The following is a 27,607-nucleotide window of genomic DNA, read 5'->3' as shown; positions in this document are numbered from 1 at the left end:
GGAAGCTCTCCCGCAGGGCCTCCTGGATACTGACAGCCCCCCAATGGACCTCCTGGATGGCAGCTGGAAGAAAGTGCAGCCAGGCTCAGAGCAACACGTCCAAGAGAAGCACCAGAATGCCCAGGGGCAGCTCTGGCTCCATGCTGCAGAGTGCTGTGGTGTCCCGAGTGAGGGCAACCAGAGCACGCAGAGACAAAATGCTTTGCTGTCCCTCATTGAGGTAGATAAGCAAGCAGGGAAACCGGAGAACTGGCTGTCCGGGGGGGAGGTCCCTTTAAGCACAGGCCTCAGATAGCCTCAGGCAGCAGCCACACAAAGTAACTCCTGACCTGCTGCTCTGCTGGACCTGGTTCCGGCTGGCCTTAAATGCGATTCAGTATGGATGTGCTATTTTGAAATAGCAAAATGCTATTTCTAAATACATTTTGTGTGTAGACGCATTATTTCAAAGTAACCTATTTTGAATTAACTAATTCAAAATAAGGTATTTCGAAATAACGCTGTAGTGTAGACATACCCTAAGTGTCTAATCTTTAGAGAAGCAGGGAAGAGATTTTTATATTATCACTGTTCATAATTCTACAGCAAAAGCAGAGGACACCAAAGAGGGGATACACCTAGTGTATTGGTTCTCAATCTATGGTCTAAAGATCTCCAGAAAGGAGAGAAATCTCATAGTAAGTAGAATATTCCGAAAGTTACATGGTTCGCTAAAGGATCTCTCTCCAATGAAATAATATGCAGAATAAAAGAGTTTGAAAACCCCTGTTCTAGTAAAATAAGTTTTGGAGTTGAATGGAGAAGAGTTCCTCTTCCCATAAACCTGCTGTAGACCAGAGACAAATAAATGACCAATAGATTTCAGATGCTTTACAGTCTCTCATACAACCTTGTTCAACAAACATGTGGACAAGGAGGATCCAGTGGATATAGTATACTTAGATTTCCAGAAAGCCTTTGACAAGGTCCCTCACCAAAGGCTCTTAAGTAAAGTAAATTGTTCTGGGATAAGAAGGAAGATCCTTTCATGGATTGATAACTGGTTAAAAGACAGGAACAAAGGACAGGAATAAATGGCCAGTTTTCAGAATGGAGAGAGGTAACTAGTGGGGTCCCCCAAGCGTCCGTCCTAGGACCAATCCTATTCAACTTATTTATAAATGATCTTCTAGAGAAAGGGGTAAACAGTGAGGTGACAACATTTGCAGATGATACCAAACTGCTCAAGATAGTTAAGACCAAAGCAGACTGAAGAGCTTCAAAAAGATCTCATCAAACTAAGTGATTGGACAACAAAAGGGCAAATGAAATTTAATGTTGATACATGTAGGCTGTGTCTAGACTGGCAAGTTTTTTCAGAAAATCATCTGCTTTTCCGGAAAAACTTGCCAGCTGTCTACACTGGCCACTTGAATTTCCAGAAAAGCACTGACGATCTCATGTAAAATCATCAGTGCTTTTCCGGAAAAACTATGCTGCTCCCGTTCGGGCAAAAGTCTTTTTCCGAAAGACTTTTGCGGAAAAGGGCCAGTGTAGACAGCGTAGTACTGTTTTCCGCAAAAAAGCCCCGATCGTGAAAATGGCAATAGGGGCTTTTTTGTGGAAAAGTGCGTCTTGATTGGCCACGGACGTTTTTTCCGCAAAAAGTGCTTTTGTGGAAAAGCATCCTGCCAATCTAGACGCACTTTTCCGAAAATGCATTTAACGGAAAACTTTTCCGTTAAAAGCATTTTCGGAAATTCATGCCAGTGTAGACGTAGCCGTAAAGTAACGCACATTTGAAAAAATAATCCCAACTATACATACAATATGATGGGCACTAATTTGACTATAACTACTCAAGAGAGAGATCATGGAGTCATTGTGGATAGTTCTCTAAAAACATCCCCTCTATGTGCAGCAGCAGTCAAAAAACCAAATAAAATGTTAATAATAATTAAAAAAGTGATTGAGAATAAGACGGAAAATATCTTATTGCTTCTATATAAAACCATGGTATACCCATATCTTGAATACTGAGATGTGGTTGCTTCATCTCAAACAAGATATATTGGCATTGGAAAACATTCAGAAAACGGCAACAAAAATGATTAGGGGTTTGAAACCGGTCCCATATGAAGAGAGGTTAAAAAGACTTGGACTTTTCAGCTTAGAAAAGAGGAGACTAGAGGGAGATACGATAGAGGTATATAAAACCATGACTGGTGTGGAAAAAGGGAATAAGGAAAAGTTATTTACTTGCTCTCATAACATAAAAACTAGGGGTCACCAAATGAAATTAATAGGCAGCAGGGTTAAAACAAACAAAAGGAAGTTTTTCTTCACTCGGCACACAGTCAATCTGTGGAACTCCTGGCCAGAGGATGTTGTCAAGACTAGGACTTTAACAGGGTTCAAAAAAGAGCTAGATAGATTCACAACAGTTTGGTCCATCAATGGCTATTAGCCAGGATGATTAGGAATGGTGTCCTTAGCCTCTGTCAGGGGCTGGGAATGGGTGAAAGGAGAGGGATTGCTCAAAGATTCCCTGTACTATTCACTCCTTCTGGGGAATCTGGCGTTGACTTCTGTCAGCAGACAGGATACGGGGCTAAATGGACTTTTGGTCTGACCCAGTATGGCCATTATGTTCTAATCTGTGAGTGAAAAATCAAAAGCTGTTCTTCTGACCTTTTTGTTTGGCATTTTCTTCAGATAAAATGCTGTTGCTCTAATAACAAGAGGGAATGTAAGCATCTCCCTTTTTTCACAGGAAATACAGGGGCAAGAGAATGGATATTAATCATGATATTAGTAGAAGTAGTAGTGTGGAAGTGTGTAGAGGCACCCACTGAGGTCAGGATTACATTGTGCTATACACTGTACTAACACTTTGTAAAACATGGATCTTATCCTGAGGCGCTTATTACCCAAAAGACAACAGAAACTGAGAAAAGAAGTACTATAACCCCCTCTACAGTTGTCAGTGTGAGGCACAGAGAAATTAAGTGTCTTGTCCAGACTTCTGGGAAGTCTGTACCACAGATGGAAAAGGAATCTAGATTATTTGAATCACCATCCTATGCCTTAACCACAAGATTACCTCTTCTACTATAGCCATAGTAGATTTCAGGAAAGCAGTATAATATCATGGGCAGCAAGAAGTTCAACTGAAGGAATGCAGAGGTTTCAAAAAGTTATATTTCTACTGGTATGTGAAACACTTTAAGTCCTGATTTTAAGAGGAATAAGGGATCTTCCATAAAAGGCTTTATTTTCCGAAAGATCCCTGTCTAGACTTGCGCTTTTTTCCGGCAAAGCCCCGAGCCGGAAAAAAGCGGCAGCCATGTTCATGCAAATGCCGTGGGGAAAATTTAAATCCCCGTGGCATTTGCAACTCTGAAGTGTCTCATTAGCATCCCTTTTCCAGAAAAGGGTGCCAATGTAGATACAGCCCCTTAGTAAATCTATAGCTGAAGTATAAACCTTTCACAGATTTTAAGGTTGGAAGGGAACTTTTATGATCATCTAGTAGTCTGTCCTGATGCATAACTCAGGTGACAGAATTTCATCCGGTGATTCCCGCACCAAGACTGATACCCTGTGGCAAAACTAGAGAATATATTTTAGAGAAACATCGAATCTTGATTAAAGATTCCAAGTCTTGGAGAACCTACCACATCCCTCTGGGCTTTATTATGCACGGCACTATACCTTTATATATATATCTTCCTGGATGAACTAGAGAACTAGGATAGAGATCGCAGAGGATCAAACAAATGCCTTACAGTAAACTTCTGGGGAAAATAACTAGTGTTATACTTAATATTAGTAGAAATGTCAGAAGAATTGACAGAAGAATTCTTGGGATTATAAATTTTGCCTTTTACAAGTCAACCCTTAAACTCCATAGTTGTGTGGAGGGTGGGAATAGAAGGAGAGAGCTAACTCAGCAAACAGATCTATTAGCCATTTAGTATTTATGAATAAATCACTACTCTGATCAGGACCATTTACAGTAGGATGTAATTATCCAGTTGTGTTAGTTCTAGTGCAGGGCAGCATGGCATCTCCTGCTCCTTTGAGGAACTTTGTATGCAGAACATATTCACTTTCACCATACAACAAAGATCACATGTAGTCCACCTTCAGCCCTAATTCACTGCTGTTTAAGCTCTCCAGTCCCACTGAAGACTGCTTTTCAAGTGATTTTTTTCTTGGCCTTTTCTACCTGCAACACAACGCAATAAATAACTTCTATCTTCTAAAATTTTAAAAAGCAACAGTCAAAACATGCAACTACCAAACACAAGAAGCCTAAATCTGTACTCAATTCCACTCACATAGTTCCTTGTGCAGTTACCGGGAGCTGTGCATGCATATATGAAAACAAAATTGGGATCAAAGACTCTACTTGCAATTTGCAAAGATTTTACAACAATTTGTTCATCAAAATTGCTCACTTTGGGCTAGACGAAGCCCAGCAAAAGGGGTGGTACCTAGCTGCACTGCTTCAAGAGGAAACCTATGAAGGAAAGGTGAACTTGGAGTCACAACTCCTTCCTGGCTATTCCCGTGCTCTTGGAGGGAAATAATTTACTTCAGGCTTTTACAGGGCGCAGCTCACATCCTCCATCACATCTGCTCAGTTCCAGTGCACTGAGGAGAGAGAAACCAAGGCTCTGCTATTCCATTTTTGCATGTCACCCAAAGCAGCAGACACATGAAGCCTGTCCTCCCTACTATGCCTGACTTGAGATCAAAGAAAGTCCCTCAAGGTAGAAAACAGTAAGAGTACATCTAGACTACATGCCTCTGGCGACAGAGGCATGTAGATTAGACTACCCAGCATAGGAAAATGAAGCAGTGATTTAAATAATCGCCGCTTCATTTAAATGTACATGGCTGCCGCACTGAGCCGATCAGCTGTTTGTCGGCTCAGCGCCGATCAGCTGTTTGTTGGCGGTATGCCTCCTGGGAGGTGCGTCCAGACTACCGCGCTGAGCCGACAAACAGCTGATCGGCTCAGCGCGGCAGCCATGTAAATTTAAATGAAGCAGCGATTATTTAAATCGCCGCTTCATTTTCCTATGCCGGGTAGTCTAATCTACATGCCTCTGTCGTCAGAGGCATATAGTCTAGACGTACCCTAAGACTTAACTATGAGAGGTACAAGACAATGAGAGTTAACTAGATTCCCTTGCCCTTCCCAAGTTTAAAATTGGTAGTCTTTTTGTATGAAAAATCTTGAACTACATCATTCCATCTCTTAAAAGCAACAAATCACATCCCATACAATTCAAGACTCAGCTCCCACAAGACAGAATGACTACAGAACATTTTTGGTCTTCAAAGTGTTTAACAAACATTGGCATCAGTGCTTTTTTTTAAAAGATAAAAAAAAATTTGGCTGTAGGCCCACAGTACAAGCAAAAATAATGTAACTAATGCTGAACGTACTTCCAGAAACACTGAGCCCTTCTGATATGGAACTAAAAATATGCTAAGCTATTTATTTATTTATTTATTTATTGGTTCTAAAAGAAATACCAGAATTAGATCAGAGAACAACTGTTGCTCAGATTAATTGCACTAATGTAGCCTAGTTACGTTTCACACAGTTAGAGAATACAACCACTTACATAACCTGTGTGATATTATGGTGTGAAATGTCATGCAATCTAGTAAATTATCTAGCTATTAAAGTTCAAAGTATAGAAAGGCAGAGTATTTGTCAAACAGTTTCTACTTTTTAAATTGTTATAGTATCTAAATTTCATGATCACTACTTCAGGAGATAACACATTTGCTGTCCCTAGTATGCACAGAAGGAGTTAATTCTTCAAAGTTAGGAACATGCGGATTCCAAAATTAAGTTAGATCCATGGTCCCTATAACCAGAGGCTACGTCTAGACTGGCATGATTTTCCGCAAATGCTTTTTAATGGAAAAGTTTTTCTGTTAAAAGCATTTCCGGAGAAGAGCATCTAGATTGGCACGGACGCTTTTCCGCAAAAGCACTTTTTGCGGAACAGCGTCCGGGCCAATCTAAACACGGTTTTGCGCAAGAAAGCCCCGACTGCCATTTTCGCCATCGGGGCTTTTTTGCGCAAAACAGTTTTAGCTGTCTACACTGGCCCTCGTGCAAAAACATTTCCGGAAAAGGGCTTTTGCCCGAACGGGAACGTCAAAGCATTTGCGCAAGAAGCACTGATTTTGGACAGTAGAACATCAGTGCTTTTGCACAAACTCAAGCAGCCAGTGTAGGCATCTGGCAAGCTTTTGCGAAAAAACTTGCCAGTCTAGATGCAGCCAGAATGATGTCCTAGAGAGGAGTGCAAAACTCCCACAGTAGTCTGATGTGAAATAATCTGCCCCATGATGGTTTGTTCCTAGTCCCTTAAATCCTGAATTATTTATTTATATTAACTGTTGTAAGTCTGGATATGTAACTGTATGGTTTAAGTCCTCCAACTATATTGCTATAGCAGGTGCCTGTGTGTCTGCTCACAGCTTTTCCAAGCCACAAAAGAAGTGAAATTGACTTAATTCTTGTTAGTTTCACTGATGCCCAATAGTTCTGAACACTAGTAAAGACAGTTCAGGAAAGTGGAACTATATCTGCAGCTGCAAAGGAAGTGGAACTATATCTGCAGTTTTAAAGGTTAATAAGACACCTGTTCACACTCAGTTCATATCTGGAAGATTATCTTCCCAGACAGAAGAGACAGAAGTTTGGGGGGGGGGGGGTGTTTTTAATTTAATTTTGCAGAAATTGGTAACACTTGTTCCTCTTTGCCTCTCACAAAGTGATCCCATGTATGTGCTTACAAACCCTAAAAAGGAGATGTTAGCATTAATAGTACTTATGTCATTTTGGCTACTGAAATGTCTAACCCATATTTACAATGTCTGTTTACCATACATCAGTGATACTCAGACTGCAGTTCACAAGCTGCAAATAGTTTTTTAATGTGTCCCCTGCAGCTTTTTGCAGCCTGCATGTGAGAGATTTAATTATTAATGAATCAAGAGACTTTTGCTGTTATAAACCAATTAAGTTATCAACCCGCAATAAGATAACTTATTTGCTGTGAGAATACATAAATATTTTCCCTCTCCCTCTGTTTACAGATGAATAATACTATAATAAATAAAACAAGGAATTCACACTACTGTGGCTCTTTTGGTTACTGTTAATTGTAATTTGGCTCCTGACCCAACAAGGTCTGAGTATCAATGCCACAGTCTGACAGAAATGGAGGGCTGGAACAGAAGGGACCTCCAGGGGCAATGCATCCCAGTACCTTGTACTGTGAAAAGACCAAGTATAACTAAAACACTCCTACCAGGTGTTTATCTGATCTGTTCTTAAAAACCTCCAATAATGAGGATTCTATAATCTCCCTTTGAAACCATATTCTATTGCTTAACTGTTCCTATAGTTGTAACATTTTTCCTAATATTTAACCTAATCTCACATACTGCAAAAATTAAGGCTATTAACTTCTTGTCCATTCAGTGGATATGGAGAACAGCTGACCATCATACTCTTTATAACAGCCATCAAAATGTTTGAAAATTTATCAAGTCCCATCCATGATTAAATATGTCCAATTCTTTCAATCCTTCCTCATATATCAGATTTTTTAAGCCTTCTGTCATTTTGTTGCTTCCCTCTGGACCTGTTCTAATTTGTGCACATCTTTCTTAACATGTGGCATCCCAAACTGACACAGTTACTTCAGCTGAGGCCTCACCAATGCAGAGCAGAACAATTATCTCCCGTGTCTTAAATACAACACCTCTGTTAATACACCTCTGTTAATGAGATTTGCCCTTTTCATAACTGCATCACATTAGCTCAACTTCAGTGTATGATTCCTCCTTGAATGCCTTTTTTTTAAAGCAAATACTCTATTTGGTTCTTAGGACTTAGCTAATGTTTCTCTCCCTGACCATATATAAACTGTTTAAATCACCCTTGATAAACACAATTCACTAACCCTTAAATTAATTCCTTTGCTCATCTACAAACATTTTTTTTAATCCACATGCTAAAATGGGACTTTCTACTGATTTAGGGAAAAATTTACTTTGGACCTTTTTTACCTAGAGAAGAATGTGCCTGTAAAGCAGACCCATCTTGATTGAAAGCTCTCCACATAAAAACATGCAAAAGAGATTGTAAATGAAGTAACCACTGTTAATTGTATGTTCTGTTTGGTACATTTTTTCTTTTTCCCTTCTTACTAAAAATACTCATGTTCAATATTTTGGGCTGAGAAATCAAAAAATAATTGAAATACAAAAGAAACTCTTTTTTGGGAAAAGGGACTATGCATTGTAATCAAAGAGAAGGCTATTTAATCTAACTATCTAGTATCATCTTGGTGAATGGAAAATTCCACATGTAACTCTTGCACACTGAGATCAGAACAAATAATCTATTGATGTTAATCTTCAACATGCCAAGCACACTTCCCTTAAAAGTAAAGAGCAAAGAAAGGAGATCTGGTATTTTATCACTGGTAAGTGCTGACACCAAAAAGGTCAAAACTCCTTACTGCTTGCTGTTTACAATAATGTGAGAGCATACAGAGTTACATAAAAGAAGTGAAATCTTTCATAAATGTTAATTAATAGACAAAAATCTACCTAATTAAAAATGCAATTTCCTGGAAAATGAATATACACTCCAGTAAGTAAAACACACTAAAACACCCCAGATATGATGACAGTTAAGAAGAAAAATCTTGGTCCACGGGACATTTATGTAAATATACATCTTTCTGTGAGTGAAACTAATCCGTGGAAGCCACTCAAACTATGTGTGAGTAATTCCCATGTGCATGTTTAGATTGGATCCAAAATCATTAAACCTATATATACACACTACACTTTAACATAAAATGTTATTCAGAAAGAAAAAATGGTGACAAACTTAGGTCCCAAATCTGCAACCCGAAAATACGTTGAATACCTATCAATCTCAGAAGTTTGCAGGATCTGGCTCATAAAGGCAGTCTCACAGCAAAAATATGTTTTGAATGTAAGTCCATTCACTTGGTGTGCTTCATTTTTAGTCATCAACATGATGATGAAAATATGGTATAAATCAATTTCTGCTGGGATCTTACTAATATAAGAACTAACCCTTTTCAGCTACTACATATTTTTTTAAAAACAATCAAAGAATTTAAAACCAGTTTCCTAACACAGAAGTCAGAATGCTTACCTTTCAAATATAGATTAAACACTGTTTATAGACTTCTTATTTTATACTAAGACATACAGTATAGATGCAAGTGCTTTCTCTAAAGAACTCACTTTTAGAGAGAGGCTGCAAGAGTCAAGAGATTTGAAAGTGTGCTCAACCTGGGCTTAACACTTCCACTATTGCAGTAAATGGCAAAACTCTTATCAATTTCCATGGGAGCTCAGCCAAAGTGAGCACTTCTGAAAAAAAAGTCACACCACAGAACTATACCTAAAAGCACTCCCAACTGTAATTAGGATTTATTATCATAAAAACCAGGGGCAGACATAGGGCAGGGAGAGCGGGGCGGCCGCCCCGGGCCCCGCGCTTCAAGAAGCCCCGCGCATGCACCATGTCAAAGGGGGGGCCCCGCGAAATTGTGCTGCCTGGGCCCCGCAAAATTGTCATCTGCCCCTGATGAAAATCCTGTGAGAACACAATCTGGTACTACATAGCAAAGGTCAAAATAGCATATTGCAACACAACCCTGCTATATTTAATGTAGAATGCATTAAACTAGTTCTGGAGGGAACACTACCAAAGAGCTGAAGTACTGCAAATTATTTAAAAAAAATTTTTATTTTCTTTACCAAGATGCATGATCTCTTAATGCTTAATCCCAGAGAATTAAGACATCCATATTACACTTATGGGACCTCTGAAATGATAAGTACCCTCAACTTCCGAAGCAAGCTGAGGCTCTGCTATAACAGACACTTCTACAGCTACAATGCATGACTCTCTAAATGGCTATTTTTAATTGCAAAATTTGTTAGAATACAGGTAGTAAGAAACACTAGAGCTGGTGCCATTATAAGTAAAAGATTTGAAATTTTAGTTACGCTGTTGCTTTTAAAGATTGCACAAGGGACTGAACTTTGAAGTTCTTTAAAGTCTAGGGGAGTTGTAAGTGCTGAGGTGCCTCAAATTTAATAGCTACTTCTGAAAATTTGGACCACTACTTTACAAGTGAACTAAATAAAAGGGAAGAACCATCTGCCTGTATCTTATTTATTTTCTGTGGTGTAGGATGACTCTCTGCAAGTTTTAAAAGGAGAGGAAAGTGTTTTCTCTGTTTTTTTTATTACAGAGATGAGACATACCAAGTTTTTCCAATTTCACAGGGGTGCCTGAAAGTAAATGGCAGAATAGCTCTTGCGCAAGATGGCAGTTCATTAGGTATGCAAATGAGGCACAGTGATATTCATCGCCAGGACTCGACAAATAATGCCTGTGGCGAGTAGATTGCAACCCGGAAGAGCCGGGTTTGGGCGATCTGCACATGCGCAGATCGCCGGACAGTGCGGCTGGCGAGCATGGCTCGCCACGGTTCAACGAGCCCTGTTCATCACCATGCCTCATCTGCATATCTTCTTTGGCAAGAATGTACAATGTAGATGTAGCCGCAGAACAGACATATCACAAAAGACTGCAGTGACATTTCTTTGCCTATAGTTGAAAGGGAAGAGATGCTGACTCTTTCACAAAAGGCTTCTATCCTGTTTGTCAGGAGCTTTAGTTAAACCAGTTTTAACAAAAAATTAATATAAAAAATTGAACACCAACTCCCCTTCTACTGAGGGACAGAGCAGCTACAGCTCATATTTCCAGCTTTGTTCCTGCAAGCCTCTATGTATCTGCCTAATTCCTTTCTATATTATCCTTTTTATATTTGTATTTTAGGTTTAATGACGTAAGCACTGTAGCAATGTAGTTTAATAATGTAGCAATAATATAGTAATGTAAGGTAACATATTAACACACATTTAATATTTTATTAAACTAAGTCCTTTCAGTTAAATGCATATTCCTTCATTTTAAAGTTTAGTGAGTTTAGTAATTGGCCTAAAAGTAGAAAGATAGGGTTTTGATATTGTCTGGTTTACAATGCCCTTTTGCTTTGCCCAATGCAGATATTGATATTATGCGCTTCCTTGAGAATCCTTTTAAGAGATTGTTTATGTGTGAGAGTGGTATGTATGTGTCGAGATAACGGTGCAAAAATTATTGCTCAGAACCAGATGGCTAAAGAAGGAGGGGTGAACGTGGGTGAAAACTAGACGACCCGACATCAGAGAAGAACCATCTATAACCATCGATGCGTACCCTTACTCACAGGATAATTAGATTATTGGCAGATTGACAGCCTTAAAGCAAAGCCAGCACCCCTGAAAGACTATTGATTATAGGATGAGCTTTGAAAAATGTTTTGGGAACACAGACATCAAAAAGATAACACTCTGGTCACAGACTGACACAGTGGAATCCACAGACTTCAACAGAGAAAAGGATTATAAAAGCAGGGTGCTTTGCTATGGAACTTTGGGTTCGTCTTGCCACCAACTACAGAGGAGCATCAGATCAATCGACAGAGCCCAGCTCCCCCTATGTGATCGATCTGGCTAGCCACTAGATTGATCCAGTCTCTGGACTGGTAACTATAACATCATCTGGCCGGACTGTGTTTATATGGTGTTTGTGTGTGAATGACTGAAAAGCATATGCAACTATTGTATTCTCAATAAATGAGGCATGCTGCCTTTTCCTCTATAAAAGATTTTGTGTGCTTCGTTTAAGCATAACACTCTCATGAATAAATATGAATACATAAGGGCTACGTCTACACTGGCAGCTTCTTGCGCAAGAACTCTTTTGCAGAAGAGTTCTTGTGCAAAAGCTCTTCTAGAAGAGCGCGTCTACACTGGCATGTGCTTTTGCGCAAGAACATCCATGCCAGTGTAGACGCTCTCTTGTGCAAGAAAGCTCTGATGGCCATTTTAACCATCGGGCTTTCTTGCACAAGAAATTCATGTTGCCTGTCTACACTGGCCTCTTGGGCAAGAACAGTTGCGCAAAAGGGCTTATTCCTGAGCAAGACCATCAGAGTTCTGGCGCAAGAAGCCAGATTTCATACATTAGAATGTCAGTTTAGTTGTGCAAGAACACGTGGCCAGTGGAGATAGGCAGCAAGTTTTTGCGCAAGAGCTGCCACTTTTGCGCAAGATCGCGCCAGTGTAGACACAGCCACGGTGTCTCTCTTGTGGTGTCATTGTCCCCCTAGTTCTCCCGACAGTCCTCTAAACTATACCAGGAATCTATGCCTGATATTTCAGAAGCAAAAAAAGGTAGGAAAAAGTTTTAAACAAGAGTCTTGAAGGCTTCTGTTATGCATCATAAAGAAATAGCACAAGCAATGTCTTCTGCCACACCACTTGAATGCGGGGATACATCTTCAAGCCTCTGTAGGTATATAACATAGTCCAAAGAAAAGGGCTACGACTTCAGCACCTATTTAAGACCTGGTGTTTCTTACACCTCTATTCAGACTCCTGAGCCTGCCTTTCCGCTTCCACCAAACGGAGGTTTGGGCCACTCTTTACGAACAAGACGACAAAGTCCTTCCTGTTAGCACCGATTATGAGCTAGCTGCTCTGCACAGCGTCAATACGAAGCGAGGGACGTGCCTGTCATGCGGGTCTGAGCGCGGGTCCGCACGCAAGTGCCCCATGCCAGGGGACGGGACCGCCCGCCCGGGGAGCAGCGCCCCAGACCCACGCGGGGGGGGGGGGGCTCGGGCCTTTCCCCCAAACACGCCACGCGTGTGTCTGCAGAGCCGCCCGCCCGGCACAGAGCCCGGGACAGGCCGCGCAGGGGGAGGCCCAGCCGAGCCCCCCGCGGCGCACACCGAGCGGGGCAGCCTTCTCCGGCGGCCCAGCCCAACCACACAAGACGTTTCCGGGCCGCGTCTGCCCCCGCCCGGCCCCTCTCCAGCCTACCTGCGAGAGCCCGCGCGCTCAGGGCGAGCAGCAGGAGCAGGGCGCCGGGGAGGCCGCCGCCCGGAGCCATGCCGCTGTGCCGCCAGCTCTCCCGGCTCCACGGGCCGCCTGCTCCAGCTCCGGCTACGGAGAAGGGGGCAGCAGCCCCGCCCCGCCGGAGCAGCTGTCTCTCTTGTTACAGGGGAGGACCGCGGGCTTGCTCCCGGGGCGGGGCTCGGGGATGTCTGGCCCTGGGGACACGAGGCTGCAGGAGGGCTACAAGGCAGCTCCAAACCCCCAACCCATACTACCTGAAGCCCCTTGCTACAAGGGCTCCATATATGGGGGAAGAAGGCGGACTCCTGAGTTTGAACCCCTTGAATTTTACTTGAGGTCTGCTTAAAGCCCATGCCCTGACTCCAGAGGCCATTCTTAACTGCAACAGAGTTTGAGCTGCTTGCAGAGGGAAGCAAGGTGATTCGGAGTAACAAAAGGCTGGGCATTCCAGAGATTGTTAGATCATCATGAAAACATTGACAGGCACTCCACTTAAAAGGGGAGAGGGGGTAGGAATGAGTGTGCTGCATGGAACTGCATTTGAACCACTGCTGTTAAACTTCTCATAAATGTTCTTGAAAAAGGGGTAAACAGTGACTAATCCGAAACAGACTGCAAAGAGTTACACAGAGGTCTCACAAAACTGGGTGATTGGGCAGCACAAGGGCAGATGGAATTCAGGGGCAGATGCAAAGTAATGCACATGAGAAAATATAATCCTGATTATGCATATCAAGAAGGGGGGAGGGAAGGAAGAAAACACATTCTCCTTCCCACTTTACTGCATTTTAGTTCTCTAGCTTCCAGTCATCACATAGTCCAGTCCAATGAGGAGCTATTTGAAACACTGCTCGCTATACACAAAATGCTCTTCTGACCTCAAAGGATCGGCCATGTTACCAGATCAGTATTAGCTTAGATCTTATCCAAAATATCACATTGCCAACCAATCCTTTAGTATCTAAACTTAAATGTTTATTATAAATCAGGAGTGGGGAACCTCAGGCCCTGGGGGCCAGATGCTTCCCCCTTGCTTGCCAGAGGCTCAGCATTGGAGAGCCTGCGCTAGCATTGCAAGTCCCATGCCTCCCACCCACAGAGCTGGAGCTCACAAAATCTACTAGCCTGGGCTGCCCTAGACTCTACTGTGCAAGGGTAATGTGGGGAGTGTCTTTCTCCTTCTCAGTCAGGGTCTTTTCACTTTGCTTCTCACTTTGCTTCTCACTTGTCCCCCGAATGATATTTCTGTGAGTTAGTGGCCCCCAACCCAAAAAAGGTTCTCGACCCCTGTTATAAATGGAAGAATAAGATGAGAGTTGTTAAATGGTAAAGCTCTCAGATATGTCTGAAGTCTGCAAAGTCCGTATATCAGGTTCTTAGCAGTATTGGGGAGTTTTCTGGCTTGAAAGTCCCTCTGGAACACATTCACAGCTTGGTCATTCAGTTTCCTCAGAGATTCAGTTTGTAGAAAAGTTACTGCAGAAGTAAGAAGCAGGAATGAAGACAACATGAAGATGATGCAGTTGCCTTTTGTATTCTTTTTCTTCCCCATGTGACTAGTAATTCCTTTGTCCCACATACAAGCTTCTGAGCATAGGATATAGAATCATAGATTCTAGAACTGGAAGGGACCTTGAGAGATCATCAAGTCCAGTCCCCTGCCGTCACTGCAGGACCATGCACTGTCTAGATCAGTGGTCCCCAACCATTTGAGGTTGCTAGGTACCAGGGGGCATGCCTGGCGGTGGGGCCCCCCCACATAGCAAGGCCCCCTTCAAGGGCTGCGTGCTCGGGGCCGGCGCCTCACCCCAAGCGCTGTGCACCCGAGGCCAGCGCTTCCTCCGAGTGCCACGCGCCTGGGGCCAGCGCTCCCCCCATGTGCTGCGTGCCCAGAGCGCGGGCGGCCAATCTGCGGCGCTTCCGGGGCCAGCGCTCACCATGTACCACGTGCCCGGGGCCAGGCCAGCCCCAAGCACTTGGCGGGTGCACACAAATGCCCCCGCGGGCGCTATGGCACCCACGGGCACCGTGTTGGGGACCACTGGTCTAGATCATTTCTGATACATGTCTATCCAACCTGCTCTTAAATATCTCCAGTGATGGAGATTCCACAACCTTCCTAAGCAATTTATTCCAGTGTTAAACCACCCTAGGATATTTTTCCTAATATCCAACCTAAACCTCCCTTGCTGCAATTGAAGTCCATTGCTTCTTGTCCTATCATCAGAAGCCAAGGAGAACAATTTTTCTCCCTCCTCCTTATAACACCCTTTGAGATACTTGAAAACTGCTATCAGGTCCCCTCTCAGGCTACGTCTACACTTCTGAGTTTTTGCACAAAATCTCATGGAGCATCCACACTGCAAGAGCTCTTGCACAAAAAGGTGTGTGTAGACAGGAAACAGGAGTTTTTGCGCAAAAACAGCCTATCAAAAGAAGCACAGGTGCCTTGCTGGCCATTCTGTTTTTGGCAATCAGAGCTTCCTTGCGAGAGAGCGTCCATGCAGAGTGAACGCTCTCTTGTGCAAAAGTGCATCACTTTTCCAATGCATTTTTGCAGTGTGGACGCACTCTTGCACAAGAAGCCTGCAGTCTATATGTAGCCTCAATCTTCTCTTTTCTAAATTAAACAAGCCCAGTTCAAGAGAGGGGACATAACAGTTTTCATGTACCTAAGAAGGAGTTACAAGGAGGAGGAAGAAAATTGTTCTCTTCACCTCTGATGATAGGACAAGAAGCAATAGGCTTAAACTGCAGCAAGGAAAGCTTATGTTGGACACTGGAAAAAACGTTTTAACTGTCTGCATTGGAACAAATTGCCTAGGAAGCTTGTGGGATCTCCATCATTTGAAGATTTTTAAGAGCAGATTAGAGAAACACCGGTCAGGGATGTTCTAGATAGTTCTTGGTCCTGCCATGAATGCAGGAGACTGGAATTGATGACTTCTAGTGAATTCCTTCCAATTGCCACAGGCTCAAGCCAGATCCAGAGGAAGTTCCATACTCCTGATTGCGCATCTCTTGTGTCCGTTGTGTCGAAGCACAAAACAAAATTTAAATATTAAGCAGAACCTATTGGCAAAAGTTGGCCACAGAGGCTGCCCAAATACAGGCCTTTCAAAGGTGCAAGCAGTATATGACTATTGTATTAAGAATAGATTTATAGTCATACAGCAATGCAAATCTGCCCAGTTCAAGAGAAACTTGGGGAAAACTGAGCCTCGGGGAAGCACATCCCTCCTTGAACTCTCCATCACAAAGTGGGGGCTGAACAAGTTCAACCTCCACATCCCTACTTCTCTCATTTTCAAAAGTGGCTTAGACACTTCAGACCCTAAATCCTATTAACTTAGGCTCCTAAGTAGCTTGTAAAAATCGACTCCTAGAGTCGTATTTACAAAAAGTATTTAGGTGCCTAGAGATGAAGATAGGCACTTCCTGGGATTTTTAAAATGCCTAAGGTGGGTACTTAATTCTCATGAATTAGCACTTGAATATCTGGACCTAGGGTTGTGTCTACATATATTGCACTGCAGCTTTACTGCTGCAGTACATCTTGTGGTAACACTCTATGCCAATGCATGGCAGCTCTCCCATTGACATAAAAACTCACATCACTGAGCACTTATGTCACATGGGGTGATTTATTCACACCCTGAAGCCCCAGAAGTGATGCTGACATAGACTGTCATGTAGACATAGCCTTATACACATTAAAAATATTATCTATAGTCTCCTAAGTGCTTGATGGCCAGCATTATAAAGGTATTTAGGCACCTATGGAGACAGATAGGTAGTAGCATTTTCATAAGTGCCTAGGTACCTAATTGCTACTGAAATTATGAAGCACCAAGGAGTAGGGGAGACAGCATTGAATTGAGGGGATATAGCCAACCAGGGAGCCCAGCCATAAAAGGGAATGGCAGCCGGTTAGGGAATTCCCTTTTCATGGGAATTAAGTACCCACTTTAGGCATTTTAAAAATTCCAGGAAGTGCCTATCTTCATCTCTAGGCACCTAAATACTTTTTGTAAATACGACTCTAGGAGTCCATTTTTACAAGCTACTTATGAGCCTAGCAGGTTGTTTATATCTTTCATTTCTGCTCTTCTGCTCTTGGACAAATATTAATCATCTGTGGAATTAAACGTGCTGGAAAACAATATGATTCCTAGCATGGCTTTCTCCTGAAATGTCTGTTACTATCACTATTGTCTCTCATCTGCACAATAGGATTAATATATAGGCAAAAAGCTCAAGAAGCTCCAAGAATTTTGAACATCCAATAATCTAGAAACAGAGAATACCTATTCTATCAGATTCAACACAGAGATTTAATAGTATTTTTAAGTCTTAATCCATGTAGAGACAGGCTTTCGACCTCAAAACAAGCTTGCCCATTAAAGAAATCCTCATTGTGCTTACTCTCCCTGATAGCACTCCAGAATCACATAAATACTTCGGGAATTATTCCAATTTTCCAAGCATCTCTACCTGTGTTTCTATGTCAATAAGATTTATGGCCTAACGTGACCCAGTTATCCAAATTCAATAACTCAGCTATCACACTCTTAAACTTGGTGTTTGCAGCTCTTAAGGTTTATGAATCATAGGACTGGAAGAGATTTTAAGAGGTCATCTAATCCAGTCCCTGAACTCATGGCAGGATTATTTTTTATCTAGATCATCCCTGACAGGTGTTTGTCTAACCTGTTATTAAAACTTTTAAATTATGGAGATTCCACAACCTCCTTAGGTAATTTATTCCAGTGGTTAATCACTCTGCCAGTTAGGAAGCTTTTCTTAATGTCCAAACTAAATCTTCTTTGCTTCCATCTAAAACTATTGCGACTTGCCCTATCCTCAGAGGTGAACGAGAATAATCACTCTTGCTCCTCTTTGTAACAACCTTTTGGCTACGTCTACACTGCCCTCTCTTGTGCAAAAAAATATACAAATGAGGTGAAGCGGTGAATATCGCCTCACCTCATTTGCATACTTAATGAGCTGCTATTTTTGCACAAGGGACTTTTGCTAAAAAAGGAGCTGTCTACACAGCTCCTTTTTGTGCAAAAAAACCCTCTTGAGCAAGAGCCTTTCTGCCACTTTTTTTCTGGAAGAACGGCTATTGCACAAGAGGAGGGTTTTGCAAAGGAGCAGAGTAGATGGCTCCTTTTTGCGCAAAAGCCCCTTGCGTAAAAATGGTGGCTCATTAAGTATGCAAATGAGGCGTGACGATATTCACCACTTCGCCCTATTTGCATATTTTCTTGCTCAAGAGAGGGCAGTGTAGACGTAGCCTTTATGTATTTGAAAGACCCCTCTCAGTCTTCTCTTTTCCAGAATAAACAAACCCATTTTTTTTCAATCTTCCCTCATAAGGTCACGTTTTCTAGGTCTTTAATCATTGGTCTCTTTTATAACTGGTATTTGTTATATTTATTTCCCAAGTAGCCCTCCTGATTTGAGCTCATAGCACAACTCGTTTTTCAAAGTTTGCTGTTGTGTGGTTTGTGAGGCAGAAACACAGAATATAAAAAATTCTGCTTTTCTGTTCTTTGTGCTCTCCCTTTCAGATGGGCTGGGCTCAGAAACCAGCTTTTGCTCAGCAGTATGCTCTCAACACATAACCTCTGTGAGTTCTAATAAATTACCTTGTACTCAATGTTAAAAATTAGTTACAAGTGATGCCAGATGCTACATTGACCTAATCCCTTCTGACTGGTTAGTGGATTTACACCACCATGTTTCTATCAATTCAAATTTTGTATACCCTTTTGGTACGAATTTAAGGGGAAACAGACAGAGAGTGCAGGGAAAACAATGAAAATGATTGCTTTCTAGGCACTGTTAAATGTATAAAGTATACAAACACAAAGAGAAATACTTCAAAGACCAAAGATACTGTGTTTTTCACCACATCTACAAAACAGACTAATATTGTTAAAAACACACTCTTTTAGTGCACTGATAATCTTAAAAGAAAGATAGCAATGCATATAGAAAGAGATGATACAAATATGAAGAAAATACATGAAATAGACTGTTTCTGAGCCCTATTAAGTCTGTGCATTCTGGACTAGAATATCTGGAAGTTATTAACATCTGATTTCTCCTTGCAGTATCGAGAATGCTGCAGGTCCAAATATAACATCAGTTTGCTTAATGAACTAAGAAATGATCTAATGATCAGCTCATATCACATTTATCATAATCTTGCTATGCTGTCTGTTTATTCAGCAGGCACTCAAAATTACAAAGAACATAATTGCTAGTATTTATTTTAAAGGGAAAACACTCAAATATCATATAAATAATAATCCAAATTAGATATGTGATTTATCCCTACCTCTTAGTATATGAGTGTGCAAAGACAAGTGATAAAAAAGGAATATAGTGTACCCATATTTCCAACACAGATTCAAATACATACTTCAAACAGTGACACAATATCAAAGTCACTTTTTGTCTCCTGTGCTACTGCAGGGAAGCTGTTTAGATAATGGTAAAGGTTGTTTTTCATTTACTTTGGAACAGATCCCTGCAGGAAACTAGGGCAGAAGGAGATGCAAAAATAAATTTTGATTTTTTTCATTTATTTGTATTACTATTATTATTGAATTAATTCACTTCACAAGGTGGTGAAGAATCTAGGCAGTACTGAATCCCAAATCCTGCATGTCCCACTGAAATTAATGGGAGTTAGGCTCACAGAGTACGTCTACACTGGCCCCCTAGTTCAAACTAGGGAGGCTAATGAGGGCGACCGAAACTGCTAATGAAGAGCGGGATTTTAATATCCCACGCTTGATTAGCATATTCCCAGCCGGTCGTCATTTTGGAAACAGATTAGCCCGAAGTAACTGCCCTCATCTACACGCGGCAGAGAAGCGGGATTCCGAGATAAACCCCTTAGTTCGAATTAACTATTACTCCTCGTGGAATGAGGTTTAACAGTTAATTCGAACTAAGGGGTTTATCTCAGAATCCCGCTTCTCTGCCGCGTGTAGACGAGGGCAGTTACTTCGGACTAGTCAGTTTCCAAAATGGCGACGGGCCGGGAATATGCTAATGAAGCACTAGATATTTAAATCCTATGCTTCATTAGCAATTTTGGTCGCCCTTATTAGCCTCCCTAGTTCGACTAGGGGGGCTAGTGTAGACGTACCCTTAGGTACTATTGAAGACCTCGGCCTGAGTGCTTTCAACTCTTGTTGGTACTCAGTAATTTGCAGGATGGGGCTTATAAGAAAGGAATGGGAAGCCAAAGAGATGTCAGGGGGCAGAATATCTAGAAGAATAAGCAGGAAGACTCTGATTTTAATAGGAATTAGGCATTGTTAACTGCACAAAAGTCTCTGTCACTCCCACACTGTAGGGGCACACACCTTTACCCAGTTCCTAGGCTCAAGGTATAACCCTGTTAATGAAAATACCCACCTTTATTCAAATCCTAAGGCTCAAGGCATAAGTTCTTGCATTAACCATCAAAACGCCGCCTACTTAGGAACTCCAGTGTTTTAAAAATCAATTCCCTTTCCAGTGCTCTAAGCAAACTTATGCAAAGATATAGAAATTTAAAGAATTTACAGCAGATCTCATGTTGAATAAAGTCAGTGATTGATAAAGTATTAATACCCATTCAGTTGTATGTTTCCCATTCACTAGCAGCCCATGTTTGAGAATCTGATATTGGTATATTTATAGGGGGAAAGTGATAATGTGGGATCAAGCATTGATCCCATGGGAGAGGAATTAATGGATTCTTTCCATACCTGCTTGTGGGTAGCTACCAAATATAACATCAAATACATCAACTATTTAGAGACTAATGTGTGCTAAGACTGATTCATGTGCAATCCTGTATATCATGTGCTAATTTTGCTTTATTCAATTTCATAAGTAAGAAGTTTCAATTAAATCTGGTTATATGTCTAGTTTCAAACAATAACCTGTAGAGTATTTCCTGTTGATCCATGAGCTGCTATAGTGGTGCTGTCCATCTCCAAGCAGAGACAATTGCTGATTGGACCTGGACGGTAGTTTAAACACCGCCCCAAAAACCAAAAACATCTCTGCACCTTGTTCATCTACTTCATATCAGATTTTTGTTTGGTTCAGAACTGTGATTAAACCTGCAAAAAACACCAGTATTGGAAATGTAGCAAAAAGTTGGGCGGCAGAACCACTAGGTGGAGCCATTAGGTTGCCAAATAGAAATGCTCATGTAACATTTTCTTAGCTATATAATTTCTTATAAAATAAAATACCACTCCATTCCAGCTTCTGGTAAAATTGAAGAAAACAGTAAACTAGTATGGTTCAGTTCAAGTGGGCTCGACCAATATTCTATTCACAAGTTCTAAAGTCCCAGTTTAACACAGATTCCATTAATAAGCCAAAAGAAATTTTAAAAAAGGATACTGTGTTAAGGTAAGAATTCTCTATTTTGGTAGTGGATTGTTATGAACTCATGATGACAAAAGAGATCTCTTTGTTGAAAGACCCTCCTGACAGAACCCATAAAGGAGAGAGATGGAGCAAGGTCTGGTCAGCTTATTAGCATTTGTACAGATTCTGCTGCAGCTGTAATAATGTTTTGTGTGTGTGTAGTGCTGTTACCTTAAAAAAAAAAACGGACTTGCACAAGAAATGCTGTCTAGTAGCTTGTCATTGGTAACTTAGTTGTTGCTATTAGTCAAAAGAGAAAGCAAGCAGGCCTGTTTAGGTCAATTGTCTTTTGTTGGCAACAACACAGCAAAGATAGGGTAGCTGTGCAACCTGGAACTACCTTGGTCAAGAGGAAATGAGATTTGTGTCTCCACACATGACAGCTGTCAGTCAGGGGAGCCAAAAGCCTGAGAGTGGGTGTCCTTGGTATATGATATAGGGGCAGGGCCAGTCCTAACCAATTGGCGGCCCTGGGCAACTGCCCAGCTCGCCCGTAGGGTTGCCAGATGGTTTTAAAAAAAATACCAGATGAAAATTTGTCTAGCAAAAAAAAGGGGGGGCTGGAAGTAACCAGGGAAACCTGGGGGGAGGATTCAGGGAGGATTCGGGAGGTCGGGCCGAAATGCGGTTGCAGCCTGCACCTAAGACCAGCTCTGTCAGCGGCCCCTTGAAAATGGTGGCCCCGGGCGACCGCCCGGCTTGCCCCCCCCAAGACCAGCTCTGTACAGGGGAATGTAGATGCAGTTGCCCTGAACTGACACTCACACTGGTAGCTATGGCGGTATCTGTTGCCCCCATGTTCCTTTCCATCTCCTTCCCAAAACACAATGGGGAGAACAACCTCTGCAGGATATCTACTTCCCATCCCACACTTGTGAGCAGAGCCTTTTCTTTACCACCACTGTCCTTCAATGCACTGACCATCCCAGCAGAGCGACTATGATTATTTCTTCTCCAAGCACACATAGAGTAAAAAAGAAGCACAGCCCAGATTGTGGCTCCATGGTCAGAATTTGATTCCTGAGCTGCTCTTAGACAATGCTACTTGCTCAGGGCTTGTGACAAAGCCATAGTTCAGTCAAAGTGACTCACACAGAAAGCAGTGTTAGGGAAGTATAATATTATTAACACATTTAAAACTATAGACCAATGTTTTAAAAAATAGATGGCTAAATTTGGTTTCTAAACCCATATTCAGGCACCTGCATCAAAGGGAAGTTTATGGGTACAGCAGCACTACATGTTAGAAAATCAGGCCATTTATTATTTAGGCATCTGAATATGGATTTCAAATTTAGTTCAAATTTGGAAAACCTTGACACTAGCCTCTCTGCATTTCTTTCCAAGGGGTTTAAAAGCAAAATGCTATTTTACATTCTGATACTAGCAAGTCTTCCTTAATTTTACAGCTTTTACTACCAAGTACATGGGCTATTATGGTATGGAGTATTATTAAAGTGAAACGCCACTTGTGAAAATAAATGAGCCAAGTATATTTTGTGATACAGCAGACTTAGATTGTTGCTGTTGGCTTGTTTGGTTCTGAATGGTTTATTCAGGCATCGCTTTTCTAAGGTACTTAAGCATGTACCTAATTTACATTTGTGATTAATCCATTGACTTCAAAGGTACTATTCACACGCTTGAAATTCAGCATATGCTTGAATACTCTCATCTCTAGATCCTGGTCTCAGGTCACCATTTGCAGGAAAGCATTTCTACAGCGTCTGAGTCCCTAAGGATTCATCCTATTTTTAGGAATAATTTTGTAGGGCAAAGACTCCTGAACCCTCATCTGTCAAAGCAGAGAGACCTGGCAGACAGCCAAAGTCCAACACAGATGTAAGAAGTTGTTGGCTTGTTATTAGTCACATACTTTTAAGCTAAAACTACAGGCAGAGGTTTAACCTGCAACACTGCTCAGGCTAAAAGGAGCAGAGTCCCTGAGAGGGACAGTTGGAGGAGTAGGATTTTACACCTTTTGCTCTAGAATGGCAGAGCAGAGAGAACTGCACATTGTCCACTCAGTCACTAGTGTCAACTGTGGTCTATCACAGGGCATGTGGTCTCACAGTGGGGAAACTGCAGTGGCAGTGACACAATGGGGCAATTTGATGATTGCTGTTTGTAGCTCCCCTTTCTAGCTTAGACTGAGTTTTACATTTAAGTTAATTAATGTACATTTGTTCATACTGACCCACAGGTGCTGAAACTAGGGCTGCTGAAGATGCTGCTGACTTGATGTGTTTTCCACCATATACACGGTTTACAGTTTGGTTCAATGGCTTTCAGCGCTCCCACTGTACAATTTGTTCTAGCAGCCCTGCATTGATCTGTATGTTCATATGTGGCCACTGGAAAGATTTAGTTTGAGGTTAGGGACTTGTCTGTAAGCGAGAACTGGCCTTTCCCCTAAGGCCTCTGAGAGTGAGGGGTCAGTTTCCAGGAAAGGTTGTAGATTGTTGATTATGCATTGGAGGGGTTTAAGTTGTAGACTGTAGGGGTGTGTCTAAACTATACTCCTCTGCCGACAGAGGGATGTAGATTAGGCACATCACTATTGCAAATGAAGTGGGGATTTAAATATTCCACGCTTCATTTGAATAGAAATGGCCTCTACTTTTTGCCGACAGCACTTTTCTGGGGAAAAAGCGGCAGTCTAGAAGGGGATCGGTCGACAAGGAAAGCCTTTTCCGAATGATCCCTTATGCCTCATGCAACGAGGTTTACAGGATCAGTCAGAAAAGGCTTTCCTTATCGACCGATCCCCATCTAGACTGCTGCTTTTTGCCGGTAAAGTGCCGCATCTGCAAAAAGCGGCGGCCATTTCTATTCAAATGAAGCGTGAGATATTTAAATCCCCGATTCGCAATAGCTATGTGTCTAATCTACATCCCTCTGTCAAGTGTAGTTTAGACACACCCTAGGTGATGAGAAGTGGAATTCTGTTGTTTTCTCTTTTGGGCCTGTCTTGAAGTAGTTCATGTTTGGGTACTTTTTTGGCTCTGTCAATATGTTTTTTCACTTCTCCAGGTGGGTATTTCAGTTTTAAGAATGTTCTATATAGATCCTGTAGGTGTTTGTCTCTGTCTATGGGACTGGAATAAATCCAGTTGTATCTTAGGACTTGGCTGTATACAATAGATTGAGAAATGTGTCTGGCATGGAAGCTAGAGGCATGAAGGTAAGTGTAGCAGTCAGTAGGTTTCCAGTATAAGGTGGTGGATATGTATCCATAATTTAATTGTACTGTACTGTCAAGGATTTCTTGTGTGGACTGGTCCAGGCTGAGGTTGATGGTGGGGTAGAAGTTGTTGAAATCCCCGTGAAATTCTTCAGGAAGTGAATGAAGGCTCTGAAATTGTTCTGTTGCAAGCCATTAGCATTAAAACTGCATCTGCTTTCTGCTGTGCTATTGAGGTTACTTGTCAAGTTGAAGTTACAATAATTTCTCACCCTGGCTGGGTAGAAGTTGACTCCTATTGTAAATTCAACCTGGCTATTGCTAGCATCTGTTAGTGGGCCCTCTGTCGACTGCTTTGCTCTTTTACCCTGTGCAGACATTGGCAGATATTCCTAGGCATGCATCTGTGACACTTTTTAAACATCATTTCAGTTTGTTATATACCTGCCTGATATTAACTACTTTGGACTTATTTAAATGATTAGATTTATACCAATGAGCAATCACCTTCTCTTTTCTCCCCTTAGCCCTTTTGTAGATGAGATTCTGTCATCTTTTCTCATGTTAACGTCAGAGGAAGCATTTATATGTGTGTTACCCACATCTCAAGTCTAGGTAAGTTCTGCTCATCACCTCAGGATATGGTAAATTTGGAGATGTAAGAAAAGATGGCTATCTCCCAGTGCTGAAACTCTCTAGCTTGTACTACAATGTCAGGGGCTCCTGAAGGCAGTTTACATTGCTAGTAAAAACTTTAAAAACAACAAATAGTCTAGCAGCACCTTAAAGACTAACAAAACATGTAGATGGTATCATAAGCTTGGGCACCAAGCTTATGATACCATCTACATGTTTTGTTAGTTTTTAAGGTGCTGCAAGACTCTTCATTGTTTTTTAAGTTTTTTCAGTTACAGTAACTCAGCTACCCCTCTGAAGCTTTTGTACATTGCTAGTGATTGCTGGAGTAGAGTACACTGTCGCCACACACACCAGTACACTGTATGTCCCCAGTAGCAAGGTGGGTAACACCTATGTTAATCTTATACCACTCTGGGATTCACTATACTGGGGAAAGCTACAACTCTTAGGCTGTTGTAAATCTATTTTGCGTCATCTATGATTTGCACACTGTGGTGGCTGTATGTGCTGCGTATTGCATTTAAGCTTTGGATGTCTTCATTTATCTTGTGCTAATTAAAGGTCTGTTTCAGCTTTTCCCAAAGTCACCTTATGCTATACTTTTCATGATGACTTTCTGCTAGTTCTCCATCTGTGCCAAGATTATGCTTGACACCTCACTGAATAGAGTTTCAGAGGGGTAGCCATGTTAGTCTGAATCTGCAAAAGCGACGAGGAGTCCTGTGGCACCTTATAGACTAACTGAAGTGTAGGAGCATAAGCTTTCGTGGGCAAAGACCCACTTCGTCAGATGCATGACGAATAGACACCTCACTGAATAGAGTGTTCAATGAGGCCTCAACCCAAGGCATTTATCATCTAGAATGTAGACATGATGATATTACCAAGTAGGGGAGCACAAACAAGAGAGGGAGAGGATGGTCTGGATTACAGAACTGAGTCCAAACAGTGACCCTGTTACCCCATGTACATATTTTAGAGAAAGTTTCTGTAAGTTAAAATATTGTAATTAACTTTTTCTAGAAACAGATCTTAAGGAAGGATTTGAATGAGGCAGGCACATAGGTTCTGAAGGATCATTGCAAATATATAGACTGGCAAGAAAAATGTACTGAGAGGAGGAGGCATCAAAGTGATTATTAAAACTAGGGTCATTAGTCAAATAAACGAGATGAGGCAACGTAAGAGGACACTAATTATACTGGAACTAAGTGATGTATGATTTTGAATGCAAAGCCAAGAGTAGAAGTATGGCTTTACTGGAGTTTTGCCATTGGTTCGAGTGAGACCACAATTTAATACAAAAAGTCAGAATTTAATACACAGAAAAATGGGAAGGTGGTAGTGATCTTTGGGGTGACATGGACATAGCAATGGACTGGAAATTATTTTTGGCAATCACGCTTTTGCCAGGTTGCAGAAGCTAGTGAGAATCCATTTTTCTGACCTTACTTTTTTATTTTCTATCATCCTGGACAAATTTACCATCTCCTATAGTTCAAAATTTTCCTTCCAATATGTTTATTTATGGAAGAGCAATGTAATTTTTAATCTTTTAATTCTTTTAGTTTTCTTGAGAGGCCTGGGATCAATTTTAAGCATTTCCTCTTGACATTTCAGGCACGAACTTGAGTCATACAATCTGGCAGAGCTTTCATTGTCCTACACCCTTGTGTGAACACTCCGTTCTGCGCTGTTGAATTTCAACATTGCAAATACATTTTTGTAGCAGCATGGTTGTTTCATCCCAAACCACACTCCAGACTTACTGAATTTCAGATAATTTGGTTCCAGTTGCTCCTCTGAAGAGAGCCAGTGGTACAGTGAGGTGGGCATTCAAGTCAGAGTGAGGCGATTTGAGTTCTATTCCAAGCTCTATTGCTGACTTGTTATGTGAGTTTGGGCAAAGTCATGCCTCAGTTTTGTCATCGATAAAGTGAGTACAATGACAGGGAAGTCTGAGAGTTACAAACATCTCAGGAATGGAGGCTGTTCGTAACTTTTCACGAAACATTCAGGTTATTTTTTCAAATGTTCATAGCTGGACATTCACTTAATACAGCGGGGTAGGATACCTTTTTTGGATTGGGGACCACTGACTCTCAGAAAAATCAGTCAGGGGCCACACACAATGAGAAGAAAAAAAATCCCCAAACCCTATAATACAGCTTTGAAACTTTACTATGCAAAAGAAAAATGTTTCTTTCCTTTTTTTAGTAGTTTATATTTAAGATAGTATTGTACTGAATTTACTTGGGTAGGGGGGCAGTCTCTAATGCAGCC

The 27,607-nt window shown here is 41.5% G+C and overlaps 1 protein-coding gene across 1 annotated transcript in view; it reads right to left on the bottom strand.

Annotated features, from left to right (window-relative positions):
• The window catches only part of LOC102462652 (chondroitin sulfate proteoglycan 4-like), a 69,271-nt gene extending 56,092 nt beyond the window's left edge, over window positions 1-13,179 (bottom strand). The window contains exon 1 of the mRNA XM_075932467.2: window positions 13,015-13,179. Coding sequence (XP_075788582.2) covers window positions 13,015-13,084 — 70 coding nt within the window. The 5' untranslated portion in view covers window positions 13,085-13,179. The remainder of the gene's footprint in view (window positions 1-13,014) is intronic.
• Window positions 13,180-27,607: the final 14,428 nt, after the last annotated feature.

Source organism: Pelodiscus sinensis, chromosome 6 (genome assembly GCF_052426305.1).
Source record: "Pelodiscus sinensis isolate ZL-2025 chromosome 6, ASM5242630v1, whole genome shotgun sequence".
Lineage (NCBI taxonomy): Eukaryota > Metazoa > Chordata > Testudines > Trionychidae > Pelodiscus > Pelodiscus sinensis.
The sequence above is the reverse complement of the archived record's forward strand: the minus strand, read 5'-3'. Positions and strand labels throughout refer to the sequence as shown.